General features: G+C 37.6%; 1 protein-coding gene across 6 annotated transcripts in view; it reads right to left on the bottom strand.

Moving 5' to 3' along the window:
- trio (trio Rho guanine nucleotide exchange factor) overlaps positions 1-15,445 on the bottom strand; it is a 2,234,512-nt gene that overhangs the window by 1,774,206 nt on the left and 444,861 nt on the right. For all 6 annotated transcript variants that reach the window (XM_069828117.1, XM_069828118.1, XM_069828113.1 and 3 more), the window contains one exon: positions 8,122-8,311. In XM_069828117.1, coding sequence (XP_069684218.1) covers positions 8,122-8,300 — 179 coding nt within the window. In that variant the 5' untranslated portion in view covers positions 8,301-8,311. The remainder of the gene's footprint in view (positions 1-8,121; positions 8,312-15,445) is intronic.

The raw sequence follows: 15,445 nt of genomic DNA, 5'->3' as shown, positions 1-15,445 counted from the left end.
CCGGAGAGATACAAGTTAACTAATAGAGGAGTATTGGACGGAGGTGGTGGAATCAGGCTAGGAATTGTTTATTTCTCCCATCTATCGGATCTAAACATTGCGCTGTCTATTTAGGCCTGATTGGATGTTTCGTACGTACAATCACCGAAGGTGAGACAGTAGGGACAACGTGGAAGTCACTGCGATGTCGAAAATGAAATACAAATTCGAAGAAATTTTCAAATACCGTATGCATTATTAATGTTCTTAAAATAAGACAAATTTATTATATTGTATTACTAAAATTCATACATAAAAATCGAAATAATTTTTAATTGTATTCTCATAGTTATGAAACAAAAGGAAATTCCAGCATAATTAATACAAGAGGGTGGAAGTGCATTATCTAGCGAAATTTATAAACTTGCACTTGCAATTTGGGAAAAGGAAATTGTACCAGAACAATGGAAGGAGTCCATAATCGTACCTATTTTTAAGAAGGGGGACAAGACTAACAGTAGTAACTTTCGAGGAATATTACTTTTGTTGACGTCGTATAAAATTTTGTCGAATATCCTTTTGAGAAGATTAACTCCATACGTAGATGAAATTATTGGGGATCACCAGTGTGGGTTTAGGCGTAATAGATCGACTATTGATCAGATTTTTTGTATTCGACAGATATTGGAGAAAAGATGGGAGTATAAGGGTACAGTACATCAGTTATTCATAGATTTCAAAAAGGCGCATGACTCGGTTAAGAGAGAAGTTTTATATAATAATCTTATTGAATTTTGTATCCCCAAGAAACTAGTTCGATTAATTAAAATGTGTCTTAGTGAAACTTACAGCAGAGTCTATATAGGCCAGTTTCTTTCTGATGCTTTTCCAATTCACTGAAGGCTAAAGCAGGGAGATGCATTGTCACCTATACTTTTTAACTTTGCTCTCGAATATGCCATCAGGATAACACAGAGGGTTTGGAATTGAACGGGTTACATCAGCTTCTTGTCTATGCGGATGACGTGAATATGTTAGCAGAAATCCACAAACGTTTAGGGAAAACACGGAAATTTTACTTGAAGCAAGTAAAGAGACAGGGTTGGAAGTAAATCTCGAAAAGATTAAGTATATGACTATGTCTCGTGACCAGAATATTGTACGAAATGGAACTATAAAAATTGGAGATTTATCCTTCAAAGAGGTGGAAAAATTCAAATATCTTGGAGCAACAGTAACAAATATAAATGACACTCGGGAGGAAATTAAACGCAGAATAAATATGGGAAATGCGTGTAATTATTCGGTTGAGAAGCTTTTGTCATCTAGTCTGCTGTCAAAAATCTGAAAGTTAGAATTTATAAAACAGTTATATTACCGGTTGTTCTGTATGGTTGTGAAGCTTGGACTCTCACTTTGAGAGAGGAACAGAGATTAAGGGTGTTTGAGAATAAAGTTCTTAGGAAAATATTTGGGGCTAAGAGCGATGAAGTTATAGGAGAATGGAGAAAGTTACACAACGAAGAGTTGCACGCATTGTATTCTTCACCTGACATAATTAGGAACATTAAATCCAGACGTTTGAGATGGGCAGGATATGTAGCACGTATGGGCGAATCCAGAAATGCATATAGAGTGTTAGTTGGAGACCGGAGAGAAAAAGACCTTTGGGGAGGCCGAGACGTAGATGGGAAGATAATATTAAAATGGATTTGAGGGAGGTGGGATATGATGGTAGAGACTGGATTAAGGTTGCTCAGGATAGGGATCAATGGCGGGCTTATGTGAGGGCGGCAATGAACCTCCGGCTTCCTTAAAAGCCAATAAGTAAGTAAGTAAATATTTTATCTAAACGTTGTTTTTTACATTACTCTTTTTATTTTCAGATAAGTCTATTTCTACGACCTAGATGAACGTTAATTTTTTTCCTTGCTCGGCCTGTTTGCAACAACTCTGATATGATATGTGTATGAGAGGAGAGGACTACTACGCTAGCTGCTTTGTAAACACTGTATTTATTGTGTGTACTTAACTTCAGACTAAATGTGCCTCAACTTCGACGTCTACTTATGAGTCTTATATCGATCGGAGATGGCGATTTCTTAAGCTGTGATTTTGGAACTAAATTCACAGTCGGAACCAGTGAAAAACTTGTCACAGCGAAAAAATCACACCTTACCGCTACTGGAAGGAGGAAAGAAATTACTTTAAAAAAATTCTGTGTCTATCACCATGCTATATTTATTACCAAGAAGACAAGCAATGACTAACGTCATTAAAAACGAAAACAGTATTGTGTTTCGAATATTAATTCCAGTAAATTTCTCTATCATATACATTCAGATACTGAACTGAAACATAGTATCCCTCTAGTGGCCGGTTTCTGGTACACGTCAGTTAACTCTCAGTTACTTAACTGCCCTTATAAATTTAACTGCACTGATAACTTTAATGAGTTTCCGGAAAGTTAAATAAAGATTTATCGGCGCTTGTAACTAACAGTTGAGGTAACTTCAAGTTCAGTATATCCGGAAAGTTAAATGTAGATTTATCAGCGCTTGTAACTAACAGTTGAGGTAACTTCAAGTTCAGTATATCCGGAAAGTTAAATGTAGATTTATCAGCGCTTGTAACTAACAGTTGAGGTAACTTCAAGTTCAGTATCTATAATCGTCCATAGATGTCTCCACTAGTATTTTGTTAGTGATTTTTTAGTTATTTATAGTTACTTTTCTTTGCAGAAGTTTTCAGTAGTAATATGGCTGATAGGTACACAGAGAGCTCTGCTCTAATAGGTGCAAGACTTTTTAATTAAAGAAAACGATAGTGTATATGTACACTTCCAACTCAATCGTAATATGAATCAAAACAATAATTGTTGGTATTTGGCGTAATTATCGAGGTAAATAATACTAGTGAAGAGAGAGCTAGATGTAACTTATGCTTCAAAACTGCAACCCTATTCAGCTGTGGTAGCTATGGCAGCCATATTAATAAGCATATTAAAATATTTTACATTCGCCCATATGAATGCTTTCATGTATTCAAATGAACATTTCAGAGCCCGAAATGCCATTGGCATTGGTAGAACTCCCAAAAATAAAATATTCCTTGACTGACGACATACAATCTGAAGTTGATGACGAATATTAAGCTTGAGATGTTCGAAATTGTCTCTATAAACACACATTATTATCGTAATATGTCACAGAAAGCAAAACATTTACCGTAAGTTACGTGAATAAAACGCTAAAATTTTAAAACTATACCGATAATATAGTAAATTGATTTATTGTAGTCTATATTATTATTTAATATCAGTTACTATAGTTTACGAAAGAGTCATGCAGTAGCGCCGCATGTCGATATTTCTTAAAATCAATACTAACAGCCAGGTAACTACAGGCCGAGGTATAGTTACCAGTTGAAGCACAGATAACTGTAAAGATGACGATAACTGTTGTTTCGGAAACTCATTTTAAACATATAAATCATAGATAACTCTGTTTGTACAGGTAACTGTCTTTCCAGTAACCGGGCATAGGTCTTTTAAGAAATAACTCATCATGCTGGCCTGCATCCTAGTTTTCGGTGTAATCCGTTGGGACCAGTGCTACGGCTCCATTAGGTGCGGATGGAATTTTCATAAAATATTGACAGAATGGGCATCCCTTGCGCGTCGCAATAGACATGCGAGGTTAGATAGGATCGTAATTAAGTTCGCATGCGCGTGCAACGGCGTTATTAAATAAGGAACGGACCGTGGACATCCGGAGCAACGCCACATTAAAAAACGAATTTGCCTCCAGCTGTTGCCGATGCATCGGCATATTATATAATATCCATACTGTTAATTTCAGACAGCAATGTAAGTGCATCATTAAGGGCGAAGATGGGCGAGGACTGAATAGGGAAGACATCAACCACAACAAGTAATATCTCGACTTACTGTGTTACTATATTGCTTGGCTATAATCAAATTCTATCATAAAGTATGCTTATGCTGCTGCTCAAAACAACAAGAACTCATACCAAACATAACCAGGATTGCACAAAATTCGACTTCAGAACTAAAAAAAAAAAAAAAAAGACGAAAAAGTCGATAGAATCTTGTTTTAGTAGTCTCAGTTATTGGGCTATCAATAACACTACTTTAATGACGTTACGTCCAATCATGGCGCGCATTTCTAACTGATCACAAAATAAAAAAAATAACAAAACATAACATTTTTAAGGAGCTTTCTTTCCCCGAAAACTAACGACAAGAAACTGTTAATGAGTACATGTTAAAACCTCTAGTCAATAAATTGTTCATCGTATAATCTTACATCACCATAGCAGAACAGAGAAATGGACGGAGTTACGCAATAAGAGATCAACCGACAATTTGAAAAGAAATGAGATATTTGCACAAATCGATGGCAGGCTAATTTAACTCGGAAAAAATCAAGAATGCGATATATGCATTTTGCTGCTATTTATAAGCAAAAATTCGTTTATTGCATAAAATTAATTTATTTACTTTGCTTTCAAATATTAATTCAACTGCTGGTCTCTTATTAAAAATCGCTTAGCCTTTTAGGTATCATTTGTGTTATTTTTTTTGCAATAGTATGAATGTTATAATTGTTATGCCCCAGGGCTAAAGAACGCCCTGTAGCATGATTTCCTGTGGAGTATTAAATTTGAAACACGAACAGCGTCAGCGGAATACACGGTCTTGAGATGCTTAGTCAGCGGTATAGATAGTCTTGTCGGGCGTGTGGTAAAATCACTGCCTACAACGAATGTATTCCTACGCTTCAGATCGTTGCTGGCCCAATCCCATTGGTCCAGTAGGATAAGGCATGCATTTTAATTGGTCAAATTATATCACGCATTGTTCGGACTCTTTTCTTGCGCGTAATTTCATTATAGCGACTTGTCACTATAATGCACTAAATCAAAATTAAATGTAAGGAATGATTGATTAAGACGATATTTGTAAGTACGTGAAATCAAAAGTGTTTTAAGACCATCTCACCGGGTGGATGGCGTGGTCGGTACCCCGGGCGGGAAACCGGTACCGAAACATAAAAAGTGTTGGAGAGGAGATGCGGTGGTCAGTTGGTTAGTTGGTGAAGATTGTGAGACAACATAGCCCACTGAAGATGGCGTCGGTAGAGGAGAACGATATTCCCTGTAAGTAACTTTGTATATTTTTGTAAATATAGAATAAATCAAGTAGTGTTACAATAACGCAATCATTACAGACTTAGTTTAGTAGTCATGTAGCTTCCTATAGTATCCTGAGAGTTCCAGCTATTCCCGCAAAGTAGTTTTCCATTGTTGTGTACAATGATGGTGTCAGAACTCCTGACGAGAAAGAGCAGAAGTCGAACGCAGTAGCCATCCGGCTAGCAATCAGTGCGAGCCAAGTGAAGGTCGCACAACGTAATACTTCTTGTATAAAATGTTTTATAAAAAGACAGATTTATTTCAACGGCGAATATCTCGAAACAGGTTTTTGGCGCCTATACCAAAAACCTTAGCAAGTTTTGCAAAAACGGTCTTCGATTGTACTTAATTCTCTGCTTGGCGGGAAAAAGGGCTTAAGTAACTCAATGCAAAATTTACAGAAGGAATTTTGAAAGATTTACACAATTACTGTAGACCCGAAAAGTAGTCCACCGTTGTGGCTGAGGGGTAAACGAGTCTAACTGCGAACCCAGCGGTCCCGGGTTCGATTTCCGGTTAGAACGGGTTGCCTGGGTGAGATTTTTTCGGGGTTTTCCCCTCACTCCTAAAGATGAATATCAGGTAACTATATCAGGCGATTGGATCCCCACTCATCTTCGCCACTTCCTTTACTCGCCCATTATCCCGTTTCTGGTTTTTCAGATCACTCTACAGGCGGCCTCCCGAAGCTGCTGACTCTCTCGACCGGCCTCCGTGGAATGTAGCTAAGCGACGTTGGATGGCTCCTGCAATGGCACCCGAGACGGACCTACTCAGGGGAAGAGTTTCGCCTCGGACCGACAGGGGGGGCCTTGGGATAATTTGCCGAAGCAGGAATGATATATGGATTCTGTCGGCTGTAGGGACCGTTCCTTAAGGGAGTCATGTGGTTAGGGGGGGTAGCGCAATAGATCTCTATAGGTCGCAGTGCTGGGCCATCCGTGCCCCCGCTCAGTTAAATTCCATTCCATTCCAAATCCGAAAAGTGACATGTTTCGGCTATTTCATGATTTTCTTTTTTTTGTTGACGTCACTGGTTTTAGCATCCCTTTTAGGAGACGGGTTTAATTAAGGAAATCTTATATCACGAAAATAATGAGTTACGCTCTTTTGCCCGCCCATCGGAGAATTACTAATATAAAAACAAAAAAATACATTCTTTTTTGCCAAATTTCATCTATGTCTTCCCTCAATATTAAAAAGTTAAAGAATATGGAGTACATTCTTTTTTCTGTTTTATCTCTACGGAGAGCGTATACTAAAGGGATGTAATGACTAGGGCTAGGATTTTGATGAAGTTTCATCTTTTTTCTAGTAAGCCGGAAACATAGCTGCTTTAGTATTTATATGTTATGTGATAAACTGAGTGTTTTAAGACATATTTGTTAGGGCATTTCTTTTGCATTTTTTGCATGTTTCGACTCATTAGAGCATCTTTTATTTTATTCGGTCATTTTTTAGGCATTATCATTTAATTTCAGCCAAAAATTCCCATTCTTAATGTAAAATAATATTTCCTTTGATATTTTCATACATATTTTGTTCATTAATACCCATTATTTTGTATAAAATTTTAATCGTTTTTCTATACAAATATTGCCATTTTAACGTAGTACACCCCATGAAATGGATCAGTCCAACCAGCCCTTCAATACAGTCTCCTCTACACCTGCTAGTTCCTGGATAAGAGTGGCCTTGTGGTGGACTACATGGAAACTACATCAGGTAAAATAATTATTAATTAAAGTGTACTACTTATAAAAATTATGTAAAATTAAATAAACTGAAATGTTGGTACTAGAATTTAATTTAATTACTAATATAAATATTAAGTAGTACAATAGTAATATGCGTTACAATAGCGGTATGTTGAAGTTTTCATGTTCGAGGAAAAGTTTGAAAAAGCGAAACGTAGTTGAGCTTTTTTTAATTTCCGAGAATTCAAAGAAAACATACCGCTCGTGTATCGTACATTATTTTGTGCGAAGATCGTTTATTACATACCTGAAAGAGGAATTTCGAATTAGTTGCCATGAAATCTCCATCTTGGTTTCTGTTTAGTGACGGCAAATTTGCAAAACAAAAATATATATCTTCAACATTGTTGCTTTAAAATGTTTTCTGTGTTTACTATACTCCAGCAGGCCGTGATATACGTGTCTTCCCCCCCCCCCCAGTCTATAAATGCGAACTTAAAACAAACGGTAAGGTTATGTAATGATTTATTTTTCATTTTAATATTTTAACAATATTATTTATATAACATATTGCAGCAATAACATCGGCATCTGGAATCTTGTTGATTTTTTCACGGCTTCCTTAATATTACTTGCATCACGAATGCGGTAACTTTAGTGGAGTTGTAGAGTTTACTTAATTTTTGCAAATATTTAAAAACAATAATTAACATTGCAATTTAGGTGAAATTGCAGTGGTAAGTTTCCAATTTATAATTATTACTGTACTGAACGTCTCTAAACATAATACGTTAAAAGCCTAAAGCAGTAAAATCAATATGTCACTTAAGCGGTAAGAAGAGGGAAATTGTTGTGTGTGTTAGGTTGGGAATAATGAATGTGGAATTTTAGACTTTCCGCGGATTGGTTTTGTGCGGAAACCAAGCAAATACGCACGATCTCGCACAAAACCTCTTTTCCTACTAAGCCAATTATGTAAGATCAATTTTTAGGGTATTTTTAAGGGCATTTTTGAAAGATTTTTAGGTCATAAATGCATTGCTTTAGGTCATTTTTTCATGATTTATAGGTCATTAAAATCCTAGCCCTAGTAATGACAGTTATTTGTACAGTCTGTATAGTCCATTGAAAAATTACCGCACTAAATCTTCCAAGTCGCTCAAAAGAAACATGAAAATTTGGTGTCGCACAAAAGGCGTTCCCCGGTTATCGTACTCGCTGCACTGACCTGGGGATGGCGAGCAGATACTGCAGCAGACGGCGGTAGTCGTCGGGCTTGGCGCGCTCCCGCCGCGGGGTGGCGGGGAACGAGAGCACGGGGCCGCCGCGTCGGTCCCTGCCGCCCGTCAGCACCGCGAGGCGCTCCTGCAGCAGCGCCATCACGTCCAGCGCTCGCAGGCCGTCCATCCTGCGGGCTCCTGCAACACAAACAATCAGGTTTGCTCAGCGATGTCCCCATTGCTATACTGTACCTTCCCTTTACATTATCAATTATTTCTCCTGTTCGGAAATGAGTTACTACGCTACATAAACGGTAACCAAGCAAATTCACTGTCTAAAAATTATAAAAGGCAAATATACAGGGTGATTCACAAACTTACAGGAATCCTATTAACTCCCTGTCACTTTTTTATTGTCCTTTAAAAGTAATTCTTCTAGCATCCAACAAAAAGCGCAACAACTACTAGCCAAGCTAGCAATGCAGGCTATTATCCCACCACTGAAATAGCATATGAAGACTCCACTGCAAGAATGATGGATGTCACTTTCTTGTCGAAAATGAACCAAGACTGTCAGTGCATATCTTAAGACATATAGAATGTACATAGAGAGTTATATGGGATTAACACTGATAGTCATTGTCCAGTGATGATCGGAAAATCTCAGTTAAGCTTTGAGCGCTAAGCATTTAAAACTTTCAATTGCTTCTCCTGAAAAATGTATTCCAAATGACATCCATCATTCTTGCAGTGGACTCTTCATATATAAACAAAACTATAGTGTGACCAAAACTACTTCAGACCTGACAAATGGCGCCTTTAGCATGTTTCCATGGCAACATTCAAATCAACCAATCACGAGAGACGCGTAACCATGGTAACGGGCCGGTGTTGCCGTATCTTAGTTTACAAGTTGCACGTGCATACAATGCCCGGGATGACTTTGAGTTGGCTGGTTAGTGGGTGTGTTGTGTGAATTAAACATATTGTTTAGTTTTATTGTATCGATAATTCTATGGTGTTTGGGTAAAGGGAGATGTCATAAAACTGAGTTTGGAGATAAATGAAAATTAAACTTCCAACCCTTATTGCAAATAATTTTCTACACAAATAAATCACATCAACTGCTAGTATTCTTTGATTTTTTCACACTCATTTGTATAATTTAACTTGTGTGTTCATATGGGGGACAAAATTCCATCTACACAAAAAAATTACTTATCCCCCTTCAACCGAACATCACAGAATTATTGTGTTTAAATTATATTACACTTACTGTATTATCTTCGTTGTCATTGGTGGAGTGTGTGACTAGTGTGTGTTTTCTAGTTCCTGCGAGAGTTTCTAAACAGGTGACTTGTGCAATATCGGAAGAAAAAAAAGACAGGCGGAGAACAAAGAATATTGTACAAGAGTCAAGCGCCAGAGATGGAGTATAATGTAAGAGAGTATTTTGAGAGGGAAAAAGATAATGGCGGGCCTCTTTCACCTTTGGCGCAAGTCGTAATGAGAACTGCTGCTTGTGTTAAAATTAATAAGAGCACTGTTATCGATATTGGAAAAGAAAAAAGCCGTATAGATGAAGATGACGCAGGATCCTCAAGATTTGAAACTCCTGGGGAAAGGGAAAAATGGATAAACGTGTAACAAATATAGAAGCTCTCCAGCAAGATGCTTTTCTAACAATATTACTTACTACAATACCGATACTACTAGGCCTACTACTTCTGCTGCTAATATACTAATAAAATAATAATGTACACTAATTTTAATGCATAGTATTCAACAAATTGGTTAGCAATGTATAGGTTCATGTCAGCTGTTCGTTACTGCACTCTATCGGCAGCGCGCTCGCTCACACGTAAGATGGACAACATGACAACATTGCTCCCCCTTCTCTGTAAGCTGTCAAAGTTGGAAGCAGTGGCGACTTGTGACATTTTTTGTATGTAGGATGTGAGATTGACGACTGATGACCAAGACAGAAACTAATAATAATAATATAATATTAATAATAATAATAATGATGATAATAATAATAGTAATAACACCAACAACAACAATAATAATAATAATAATAATAATAATAATAATAATAGAGCATGTAAAAATCAATACAAGTAAGGCCTATGTTAGTCTTTGACTCACCATTCTGGAACTGGCAATTTATTAGTAGTGAAGTTCGATTCTCCTCCCCATTTTAGTTGCGAAGATGGCTCCTAAGCCCGATATTTACCGATGTCTGTCGTACGTTTGCGCAATTAATTTCTTGCTACAGTTAAATTCTTCTAAATGATCAAATACAACTTCAGATATTCTTTCAGCTGTCCTGTCATCTGAAAGTCCCGTTAATTCATGTATTTATTATAGCTTATTTTATTTATTTTTATGTAATTTTGTTTTTTTATTCATTTTGTTTTTTATATCATATAATTTTAAATTATTTATTTCGTTTATTCTATTCTTTTAAAATGACCAATGAACTGCATTTAAGGAGGCTATAAAGGTACTTGAAAATATTCTTATTATAGTCTCTGGCAGGGTCTCCACCACCCAGAAAGAAGGATCGTAGTATTAGGATATACGGTCATATCCTCAAACGCGGCAAAACCCAAGCTACACCCCACTTTCCGCACCCTCCCCTGTCCTCTAACTTCACTGCTAGAAATACCGTTTGCTGTAAGATATTTGGATGGTTCCTCGGAAATTATTTCTGAGCTGTGCAGTAGCGACAACAAACGACAGAAAGTGGAAGCTTAAACGAAATTAATATGTCGGGACGCATTGAAAATCAAAATCTGTAATTAAAATGTTTTCTATCCTCAGAGGCACGAAATTAAACTGTAGGATCATCCTCATATCCTTCATGGAGGAATCGTCACTGGTCGGAAGCAGTTTTGGTCACACCATAGAGACAAATTTCAAGACAATAGATAGGTACAAAAAACGAAAAATAATTTACACAACGCTGTTTATTGCATTTAAAAACAATTAAGGACCGTTATTCCTCAACTAAAATCACTGCTCTTGTGAATGTAACTTGAAAGGGCTCACAACTTTGTAACAGTTGGTCGTACCTCTTTATCGTAGAATTTATTGAACGGTTATAACTGAGTGATCGCCCTGGTAACGTTACGGAGCTCTGAAGGGACTTGCTGCAGAACGGAGAATTATCGATGGGCTTCCAGGATCTCCACTGTGAAAGAGTCATTAACACCACCCGGCACACAGAGCAACCCAGAGAAATGCAACAGCGCAGAGTTATGCCTGTTTCACAGCCTCCAGCACTCGCATACGAGAGGATTACAACCCAAGTGAAAGGGGATGTGGTACAGAAATTCTCCAGCATCGCAAGTTGCTCTGGCTTGGTTTTGGTAATTTCAAAATACAGATATTAATCCAGGGCTACAAAACAATAATATAAAAGATTAGCTGTGATCAAATAACACAGCCCGATTGCTTCCTTTTCTTACAGCTAAGAAGAATTTTAGCTGCAGCGTTACCGGCTTCTGTCCTGCGGTTCACAGTGTAGTCCCAAAAGACTCTCTTGGACATTCACTCATCCTTACTATAGTCGTGACGCTGTTATTCCCGGCGTGACTCCTCCTCTTTGCTTATATCTTAGGAAGTGAAGGTTCTATAAAGTCTAGGTAGGCAGTATCGTTCGCCATTTTTGTTCTTTCGTTGCCGAGCTACCAGACGAGGAATCTATTTGCCACACCGTTAAACATCATCATGTCGTAGCTCCTATGATAATAAATCAAACGCACTGTAATTCACCAAATGATTGAGCAGGAAATAACGTCCTCGTTTGCTTTCTGCGAACGCCAACGAAAGAGTCAAAATGGCGGGCGATTATATTAAGTATTTATCGAGCCTTAGGAAATGCATAACATCACCATCAGCGAATCACAAGACGCAAACGTTTAAATATTGCCGATCTGCAACGTGACTCGCTGCCGGAAATGAAAGCAACGGGACTATATTATCTGTGTATTTCGAACTGGCGACTCAAGGTCACGTACAAACGTTCAAAAGTACAAACCGCACACAAGTCACTGAACTAAAACTGTGACCTGAAGAACTGGTAGTAGGAATATACTGAACTAGCACCAAGAGATACCGCACGTGTACTTTGAGGGATGCGCTTTGCGTGTGCATTTGTTTTCCGGTATATAAACTTTAAGGGCCGTATTCATAGACATTCTTAGCTCGGGCTTCCGGTGGATGATCAGCGAACTAACGTTTTTCGTATTCATAAACCAGTGTTAGCGATATGATATGAATCCTGTACAAGTAACTAGTCGATAGCCGGGGCTAGTTTAGCACGCTCGTAGCACTGGCTAGCGAAATGTCTATGAATAACACCCTAAGGATTTACGTAGTGTATTAGTACATTAAATTCTCTTTAAAACAACTCAAAATGTCAAATTTTAGTTGTTTTCCTATACTGTAAAAACCAGGGATAGACTTTTATCTTCATTCAGGTACTGAAATATTCTAAATATATGCTTTAAATCTTACAAAATTTAACTAATTAATTTGCGCCTCGAAAGTGCTAGTTATTAAACAAAAATAACTACTACAATAAGAAATTGCTGACTACAGTTTCATTTTGGAAGAGGGGAAAGAAACATTAACAAAAACGTAGGCAATCTCAACAGCAAGCTACGTTAGCTTAGATTATATTCAGTGCTTCTAGAAGCCTCCGAAGTTTACGCCTGCAGTAAACTCTCGAGTAACTGGGATGTTTAGTATCGACGACGATCCATAGTGAAATCCACTTCGTGAATAATGTTTTTAATATGCTGTAGACTAATTATTAAAACCATGTTTTTACGTCAAATTTTCAAAAACCCTATAACATGTTGTGCCGCACGGAACGCTCCTGCCATCTAACTTCGCATAAGATATCCCTTTTTTGGCTGTCCCAGCTAACTTTACTTGAGAAGAATGGTCCATGATTGGCGTAGGCACACGTGGCAAATACAGTCCACTGCTTGACCTTGAGCCGTCAGTTCGAAATGCACAGATAATAGTAACTGTTACCAATTTAAAATGAAAATAAAATGTATACCTTTATTTAAAAACAATCTGCATGCATTTTTACGTTGTATATTTTCAGTCACCTCGATTTTCTAACAAGATTATGTACACTGTAGTGCGACTGAAGCTAATGCTACACAGAGCGCTACGCTATGCACGCTTTGTTCGCTATGTTCACTACATTTGGTGGCCACATTGGAAGCTATGTTTTTTTTTATGAAACTCTTCAGTCTTTCCTGCGATGTTGACAGATAGTGTGCCTTGGGAAAGTAGTAATGGTTCGGACGATGATTATTTGTTGTTACTTACTAATACTTGGAGAAATTTATCATCGTCCATTGAAATGTCATGTTGATATCTCCGATAAAATAGTTGAAGCTACTGTTGTCTTGCACAATATTATTTACGGTAAATACCAATCCAGACTATATAACATTAACGAAGTTGGTGAAGAACACGCTCAAGTCGACGATTTTATATCGTTGTCCACACCTGTGGAGTAACGGTCAGCGCGTCTGACTGCGAAACCAGGTGGCCCGGGTTCGAATCCTGGTCGGAGCAAGTTACCTGGTTGGGTTCTTTCCGGGGTTTTCCCTCAACCCAATACGAGCAAATGCTGGGTAACTTTCGGTGCTGGACCCCGGACTCATTTCACCGGCATTATCACCTTCATATCATTCAGACGCTAAATAAGCCGACCTGGGTGGCTCAAGCGGTAGGGGCACGGCATGTCTCTATCGCTTGGTCCGAAAGGTTGTGGGTTCGAGTCCCGCCTTGGGCATGGGTGTTATGTACGTACTAGTTTAAGAAAGCGGAAAAACAGAAAACAGAAAACTGAAAATCAGAATAAGAGAAACGAAAAAGGGGAAAAAATATAATAAAAAAATGCTGAGGCGGACCGTTGTTTACATAAAACGAACAATTTAAAAAAAAAAAAGAAAAAAAAAATATCGCTGCGTGCTGTTGCCACAACTAACTCAACGATAGAAGCCGTACTTGTTCCAAATTTATTCATGGAATAGCTTATTTCATTTTAATGAAGACCAATTTGAATGGCAACAAAGTGCAGTGAATAATAAGATTTATTGAAAGAAATGATTTGATTGACACTATGGAAATATACAAGTAGTTTTCTGTTTATATATATATATATATATATATATATATATATATATATATATATATATATAGCATTTTATTGAACTTAGGCTAGAATTCAGTAGGCCTATAGCCTATACAAATTAAATCATTGACCACGCATTATCCCACATATTCTGGTTCCAATTCTATTCTAGGGCTTTGTTCCACAAGCATGGGTACTTCATAACTTCTTTAATTAACTGCTCATTTTCACAATATTATCCTCTGATTGAGGTTCTGGCTGATATGTACACCTATTACCAGGCAGTACATCTCACTAGACGATATGTGTCAGAGAAAGAAAAATTGTTTGTATGCATCTGGAGTCTGACTAGTGTAATATGTTGCTAGTGGGCAATGTATGCAATGGAGGGGGAAAGGAACTGGCCACACTACCCTATTACCTCCTGGCTAGTTGCCTCATAAGTGGTGTCTTGGTATTATCGCCGCGCTCTCATGGTTAACATTCGGCAGGTCTTTGAGCGGCCTCGTGCATAACATTCGGCAAATCTTTAAAATTTAATTGTATTATTATCAATTTCTTATGTCGCCGCTCCAATCACTAGCCTCAATTTCAATATTGCAACCAATAAGGTGCTTCCATTATTAAATGACACTTACTTGTCTAATCCGCGTGGACTAAAACTGAGGTTGCAATGTCTTGTTCTGAGGACGAACATTAAGATAATAATATGTGATTAAAAATTATTATTAAAGAGTTATTATTAAGAGCAAAGAATGTCAAAGTACTCGTATATGAAATAATAATAATAATAATAATAATAATAATAATAATAATAATAATAATAATAATAGCCATTTATCAATATAACAAACTAGTGCTTATTCTTATCGAGGAAGTAGACGTGACAACGTGACGCTTAGAGTGAAACCTACAGAGCAACAATCGGTCGGCAAAATTATGTTTTAAAAGCACACCGCACGTTATTGTATGATGCCGACATGTTAAGCATGAGAGCGCGGCGATAATATGTGTAGTACAGTACGATTATTTAGTCCTGACTGTCGCCGACAATGTGCACCTGGATCAGGAGAATCCATTAAGTTAAGCCAAGGTGTGTTCAGGTTAGTCAGTTGCTTGCATTCAGAGCGATCGGATGTCACGCATGCGATAAAGCGTTGTTT

The sequence above is a fragment of the Periplaneta americana genome, chromosome 6 (assembly GCF_040183065.1).
Source record: "Periplaneta americana isolate PAMFEO1 chromosome 6, P.americana_PAMFEO1_priV1, whole genome shotgun sequence".
NCBI classification, from domain to species: Eukaryota; Metazoa; Arthropoda; class Insecta; order Blattodea; family Blattidae; genus Periplaneta; species Periplaneta americana.
This window is presented reverse-complemented; position numbering and strand designations above follow the sequence as displayed.